We start from the raw sequence: 8,249 nt of genomic DNA on the forward strand, positions 1-8,249 counted from the left end.
AAACATTAGTAACAATCAAAAGTCTTATATATGTAAAAAGTCAAAAAAATAGAAAGGAACTTATGTTGAAAAAGGTGGGACTAATTAATATATTTGACCATTATGTAGTAACCTAATAATAATTTTCCTAACATTAATTGTCAACCCCCAACTATCACACTATGTATGCCTATAATATACCCTCGTTCACTTGCCATGCAAGCACAAAAACAAATCAAGAAAATAAAGAATGGAGCATTTCTACCTTATTCTTCTCTCTTATCCATTTCTTTAATCACTCTCTTCCTTTTTATCATTTTCTACAATCACACATCTCAATACAAATACCCTAATCTTCCTCCAGGGAGTTCAGGCCTCCCCTATATTGGAGAGAGCTTGGAATTCTTATTTACTGGACGGAAAGGCCATCCTGAAAATTTTGTTTTTGATCGGACATCAAAATATTCTTCACAGATCTTCAAAACAAACCTTCTCGGCCACCCTACCGCAGTCTTATATGGTGCTGCCGCTAATAAGTTTTTGTTCTTTAATGAAAATAAACTAGTAGTTTCGTGGTGGCCTGATTCTGTTTACAAAGTATTCCCTTCTTCTCTTCAGACTTCTTCCAAAGAAGAAGCCATGAAAATGCGAAAATTGCTACCTCAGTTCTTGAAACCTGAGGCCTTGCAGCGATATATAGGTATAAATACGCTAGTTTGACATTGTTATTGCCAATTACAGACTCTATCGAAGTTAAAGATAAAAAATTCTTATATGTGATTTTTAGGCTCACAAATAAACGTATTCAAGGTGTAAGCCAGTCTTGTTCTTATGAAAGCTTAACCCAAAAACTATTTTGAGATCCGAGTCATTATTTACAACTCGTCTTCATGTGTACATTTGCACACAATTTTTTCATGCAATGCATTTACGTTTTACTAAGATGTGGGGGGGGGAAGCACTTACCTCCACTGAATGTATGGCCAGATTCTTTACATCATACCAATTAAAGACATTTTTTTAGTTCAAACGGAAAGTATTTTTGATCATTACTAGAAACAAAATAAAACAGTAATAATATTTTAAAGAATTCTTTTTTGATTGGCTTGATGTATGGATTATTCAATAGATTATAGACCGGTATAGGCAAATTTTATCCAATATAAATAATGGTATATGGATCATGACTCGTGCCAATACGGATAGATAGTCCTATTTACAATAGTAGGTTCTTATATATGATTTGTGGTTAAAGAAAAAGGAAAAATTTTTAAATTTTTTGCTGCATCTATACATATAAATGAGATGCATGAGCATGATTATTTTTTTTCTGCAATACAGGTATAATGGATACTATTGCACAAAGGCACTTCGCCTCTGATTGGGAGAACAAAGAACAAGTGAACGTTTTCTCTTTAGCAAAAAAGTATACGTTCTGGGTTGCTTGTCGATTATTTGTAAGCATTGAAGATCCACATCACATCGCGAAATTTGCAGACCCATTTAATGTTTTGGCTTCTGGAATTTTTTCTGTTCCCATTGATTTGCCCGGAACCCCATTTCACAGAGCTATAAAAGCCTCCAAGTTTATAAGGAAGGAGCTATTTAGTATTATCAAGAAAAGGAAGGTTGAGCTCGCAGAAGGCAAGGCATCAACTAGTCAGGATATATTGTCTCACATGTTAACTACGTGTGATGAGAATGGAAAGTATATGAATGAGATGGATATTGCAGACAAGATTCTGGGGTTGTTGATTGGTGGACATGATACTGCAAGTTCTGCTTGCACTTCCATTGTCAAGTGTCTAGCCGAGCTCCCTCATATTTACGATGGAGTTTACCAAGGTACGTTTAACTACCCTTGCATATATCTACTTAATGAGAACACTTATGTCGCTAGATTTGGTCTATGGATTCATCCACCAACTAATTCAATGAAAACTAACTTTTTTTTAAACGAGAGTATTTCTAATTATTCACCAGAAAAAACGCACATTATTTCAAAAAATGATTATTGTGATTGATTTGGTCTATAACTGAGTCTAAACGAGTTTTATATCTACTAGAATCGTTTAATTATTTTAAAAAAAAAGCTTAGAGTTCTTTTTCTTTTTTTTTTTTTGTTGAACGAATATAATAATGTAAGAATAAGAACAAGAATAAGAATAAGAATAAGGAAGGAGATTATAGTACTGATAATATTGACTATACTTTTATCATGAACGATGCGTTTTTATGTGAGTTAGGGGTTGGGTTAGTTTAACCCTTGTGTCAGTGTGTGAGACCTACATTTGTATTGTTTATTGATTTTTTAAACATTGATTTTAAATTAGGGTTCAATTATTACAAAACTTTTAAATTGGACTGTTTTAGGATTAAGGCCAAAATGGGGCGCAATTGATACGATCCGCAAAGATTAAGATATTTTGAATGAATTACTGGATTAATGAACCCATCTACCCGAAACTATATGTATTTTTTAAAAGGTTTGGATTTTCTTTTAGTAATTGTATTCTTTTAAAATGAGCTTACTTAATTACAAACAAACTTCTTTGATATGGTTTTATATATATATATATACATGCACATAAAATTTATTATTATACATTTGTAGAGCAAATAGATATTGCTAAAAGCAAAGGAGAAGGAGAGCTGTTGAATTGGAAAGACATTCAAAAGATGAAATATTCATGGAATGTTGCGTGTGAAGTGATGAGACTCTTTCCTCCTCTAAGAGGTGCTTTCAGGGAAGCCATCGATGACTTCATCTTTAATGGTTTCTCTGTTCCCAAAGGCTGGAAGGTAAATAAATTCAATATCCACTTCATATTTTTTTTTTCCCCAATTTCTTTTCTACGACTTTTTTTAATTAATGAAAGACCAAATAGATCGGAATAACACGTAAGCTACTCCCTATGACTCAAAATATAAGTCGTTTAAGGTTTTTGTATGGGTATCAAGGAAACAATAATTCTACTGTATAAATTATGATAAAATGGGCAAATATTTTTCATACATCATACTAGCTTATGTATATTTTTTATGATTCTGATGGGATTATCACTGGTCGGTGACTTTAGGTTTGGTTTGTTTTGGATTTTGGGTCAGACCACTTGAAGTTGTGGATCAATTATATTTTTAGATCAAGTGATATACACTATTGATTTATGTAAATAATAATTTAAAATTTATAAATTGCTTTTTAAACTTTTTTTTTTTATCATTTTAAGTCTAGTATAGTAGGTCCAACTGAATTATCAATTTCAAACCATATCATAAATTAGATGTCCTGTTACTGTGATGGATAAAATTACCTTTCAATTATTTTACTTTTAAAAAGAGTAGACACATTAGTTAAATTTTTTTAAAAAAATTTATTGTCATTTGTTTTTTTTTTTTCCGAGTATTGGAGGAAAAGAAATTCGAACTTGGCAGGTTGGTTGCCTTTGTTTAATTAACTAATTAGTAAAGAACTAATTATAATTATAAATAATGACAGGTATATTGGTGTGCAAACTCAACCCATAAAAGTGGAGAATACTTTCCAGAACCAGAAAAATTTGATCCAAGCAGATTTGAAGGGGACGGACCAGCTCCTTACACATTTGTTCCATTTGGTGGAGGACCAAGAATGTGCCCTGGAAAAGAGTATGCTAGATTGGAAATTCTTGTTTTCATGCACAACTTAATCAAGCGCTTCAGATTTCACAAGATTTTTCCAGATGAGAAGATCATTGTTGATCCTATGCCAATGCCTGCTAAAGGACTCCCAGTATACCTTCATCCTCACAACGCTTGATTAATTCACACTAGATACTACTTGTTTTATGCCTAGGATTATATATATATATATATATATATATTCAGCATTGCCGTATTTCAAATCTAAGAAGCTCTGATTAAAGTAAATGAGCTTAAGCAGCTTGAGATCTTAGCATTCATCATGTTGGAAGCCTAAGAAGCTCAATTAAAGTGTATAAGCATAGAAATCAAATACTAAGAATATGAAGAATCATGTCTTGAATAAAAGAATAAGCTAAATGAAAATATTAGTGTCGTCTAGCAATTCAAACTCACTGTAGCTTGAATTTGAACATAGATTTCCAACACTTATGGGTGGCATCTGATATAATATATAATAAAAACAATGACGGAGGAGTAATTGCCAAGTACCTAATCATAAATGGCCAAGAACTTATTAATAATTTTGCACCTAGACATATACGACAAACCTAATGTTACAATTTATGGAGATTTATTCTTCATGTCTCCTGCTTCGTAATTAAAGACTAACGGCTCTATTTAGTAATTAAGGTCTAACAGTTTGATTTGATAATTAAAGCCTAACAGCTCTATTCGGTAATTAAGGCCCAATAGTTCTATTTGATGAGTTCATGCTCTTCAGCAGTGGACCAAGTCAACGGTAATATTCCCGTTAATATCTTGACTTATATTTAACTTTCTTTCTAATGACTACTGAACAACCAGAAATTTTTAATTCTTCAAACACGCAATTGTTTTAAACTGACAGCAACAATGACATTTTTGAGGGAGAGGTGTGAAAACTGTCAATTTATTCATCAAAAAGAAAAATACTGTCGCCAAATTCAACCAGTAAAAATAATAAAAAAAAAATTTGTTGATTTTTTAATTATAAATTAATTTGAATCCATTATTTAAGAATCTGATTTTTAAATTTAACTCATTGTTGGATTAATTTAATCCAGATTTATGTTTTTTAAGGTTTTTTTAGTTTGATTAAAAAAAAAAAAAAAAACCGCACTGACTTTAACTTTCCATCTTTGTATTAAAATTAAAAATTAACAATCTTGTTATTTCTGATATTGGTTAATTTAAGTGAATCATCTTAAAAATCAAATTGAACTAATTTAACCATCCGGTTTGGTTTAATTTTTTCTATTCAGTTATATTTCATTTAACCTCACCATTTGTAAGAAGTCCTAACAACTTTGAGGGTAAGGTCCAGATATAGATTAGTATTTTGGAAGAGGGTTAGGTGATTTTTTTTTTTAATAATTATTTGAGAGTTGGAAACCCATAGCTCTCCATTTTATAATTCATCTATGTATCAATCTATATATCTATACTATAAAAGTGAAAATAGAGGAGAAGAATGAGATTTCTAAAATATTTTTTCAGCTAATTATGTGCGGTCTGATTATCTTCTTATTTATGTTAGGAGTGAGAGGTGTTGAGTTTGAATCCTTTTGATCGCAAGTGTTTTTACCAATTTGATTATTATGTAGCCTACAGTTTATTTCGGCCATCAAGCCTTTTAATGAATAAAAAAATTATTTTTTAAATAAATACAATTAAACATTTCAAAATTTTAATTTTAATTTTAAATAAATACAATATTAATTTTAATTTTAATTTCAAAATTATTTTTTAAATAAGTATAATATAAATAATTAAACCTGGATGGTAAACAATTGAAAATTTTAATTTTAAAAAATAATATTTTATTGATATATATATATATATATATATATATATATTGAAACGTTTTTTTTATTAGGTGAGTTACCAATTTGATTGTTCTATAGCCCGCAGTATTATTTCGACCATCAGGCCTCCTAATGAATCGAAAAAAATAATTTTTTAAATAAATACATATATAGTTAAGCATTTTAAAATTTTAATTTTAATATTTACTAAATTTATTTTTAATGAATATATATGATAATGAGAATTTGAAAATTTTTTATATTTCATTTATTAAATATTTAATTCTTTTAAGCTATAGTTAAAAAAATATACTTTTTTATTAGTATTCTTTTTTCTTTATGTTTGTATGATATGATTGGATATATTTTTAAAAAATAAATTTTCAAATAAAATATATATAATATAATATTTTATTTAGGAGAGAGATAAAAAAAGAAGAAAAAAGTATATTATTTTTATTAATATTTTTGTTCTTTATGTTTGTCATATTTGATTGAATATATTTTTTTAAAAGTGAATTTTCAAATAGAATTTACATAATTAAACATGGAATGATAAACAATTGAAATTTTAATTATATATATATAATATTTTATTGATATATTTATATATCTATATACATTGAAACGTTTTTTTTGTTAGGTGAGTTTGAAAGAGTTTTATTCTTAATAATAATTTTTTATTTTATTTTTCATTATTGAATAATTTGTAATTACTATCATTTTAATTTAGTAAGAGATTTATATATCCCTTACATAAATAGATGGCCTATTGATGGTTAAGCATTTTTAATTTTCTTGATATTTTTTTCTCTTATATCTTAAATCTGTTTAACTTAAAAGAAAATAGTATTTAGAGAACTGAAAAAAAAAAAAAAAAACTAGAAATATATATTTATGTTTTGGTCACTTTTTGGGTTTCAAAAATTTATATGTATGTGCATATATTACTTTCTCTAATACACTGGGTAAAAATAATGCCACTATGGTTAAAGTGATTTCCATTATCAATTCAGATTATCTTCTCATTTCTTTTCTTTGACCTAGTAGTAAAAATAATTTTTTATTATTCTTCATTATAGTTGTATATAGATATTGATTTGGGATTGAGAGCAGAGGGTTGGAGATTCAATGATAACTTGATTTTCTTTTTGAGTACCTATTAAGGTTTTAAAAATCTACATTTATAAATTATGGACTAAAGGATTTTAGGTCTAAAGATTTGGTTGAATTTTATTCTAAGATCACTTCATTATATAGAAATAGAATTAAGTACATAATAAGTAACATTGGAAGTAATTCGTACGACAAAGTATAATACAAATTAACCACTTGTATTTATTTTAATTTAAACAAAATTTATGATATCTATATAGATAAAAAATGAATATATAACGAGTATAGTCAACGTGCAACGCACGTCGTATAAAAAACTAGTACTATATATAAAAAGTAGGAATGAAGGGGAAATAATGAGATTCCTGATAATGCCCTTAATGAAATTTAAAATGTTCTAAAATAACCTTATTGATGACCAATTAAATTTCAGTTTAAATATTATGCTTAATAGATAATTAACCTTAACTATATATGAATAAATATATTTTATTTTTAATTATTTTAATGTTATATAATAAGGCTATAATGAAAATTAAAAATTTTTTTATATACTATATATAATTTTAATTTTATTCAATTTAGGATTTAAATTAAATGTTAAAGCTAATTACATATTACATACTTCATATATTTATTATACACATTATTTTTCTCTCTTTAACTTAATAGATAATAAAATAAATTTATAATCTATAATCTACATACATGTGGGAATAGAGGAAGGAATTATGAGATTTCGTAAAGTAGCCTTAGTGTAATGTGGAATTCCTAACATATCATTTTAATTAATTTTTTATGCATTTTAATCGGAGAAAATAAGTCTATTTATCCTTTTGAAGACCCTTTTTAGTTGTATTTTTAATGCCTTTTAATAAAAAAAATATTCCATTTATAATTTTGAATATCCTTTTAATTAGATTTTTTATGCATTTTAATTCGAGAAAATATGTACATTTACATATATTCTCTATTTGATATTGTAATATTATTGTCCAATGATTTTCATAATTAATAGTCCTTTATGTTCTCATGTTATATTATTTTTTAGGAGGTAAATTGATAATCTTAATTCAACTATTGAAATGAAACTTAAATTCTATTAAATTATTATGTTATCAATTTTTTAAAATATGATTAAACACTTTTTATTAGACTATATTAGTTAATTACAATGAAATTAAAAAAGATTAAAAATATTATTTCACTTTGATTTTTTTGGAGAGGATGGTGTACACTTATTTAAATCATTTACATATTATTGTATTTTAAAATTTTTTAAATTTAACAAAAGCAATGGAAGTATAAAATTATGGTATTTGACTAATATAGAAAAGGAGAGTTTTTCTTTTTTAGTCTAATGAAATCTTTTTGAAAAAATATGCTATAAATGTTTGAATTTGCTATCATTTTTATTTTCAAATTTTTTATATTAAAAATGAAATAAAGAGAAAATTTGAAAACTCTATTTTTATTCATATTTTATTTTTTTATTTTTTAAATTTATAGAATTTTATTTAATTTTTCTATGATTTAATTGGATATGTTTTTTTAAATATTTTTTTAAATAGATATAAAGATAATTAGACCTTTAATATTTTAATATTTTTTTAAATATTTTTTATATATGACTTTGTAATTTTTGAATTTAATCTCATTTATATCTTTTTTTTTAAACTTGATAGA

General features: G+C 26.4%; 1 protein-coding gene across 1 annotated transcript; it reads left to right on the plus strand.

The window, feature by feature from the left end:
• The first annotated feature begins 248 nt into the window (after nt 1–248).
• Nucleotides 249–4,018, plus strand: LOC105629842 (beta-amyrin 28-monooxygenase). The gene is made up of 4 exons (XM_089723028.1): nt 249–679; nt 1,321–1,824; nt 2,594–2,781; nt 3,479–4,018. The coding sequence occupies exons 1-4, from the start codon at nt 619–621 to the stop codon at nt 3,776–3,778; spliced, it is 1,053 nt and encodes a 350-aa protein (XP_089579154.1). The 5' UTR covers nt 249–618; the 3' UTR covers nt 3,779–4,018.
• The last annotated feature ends 4,231 nt before the right edge of the window (nt 4,019–8,249 follow it).

Source organism: Jatropha curcas, chromosome 6 (genome assembly GCF_041381405.1).
Source record: "Jatropha curcas cultivar XTBG-Jc1 chromosome 6, XTBG_Jcur_1.0, whole genome shotgun sequence".
Lineage (NCBI taxonomy): Eukaryota > Viridiplantae > Streptophyta > Magnoliopsida > Malpighiales > Euphorbiaceae > Jatropha > Jatropha curcas.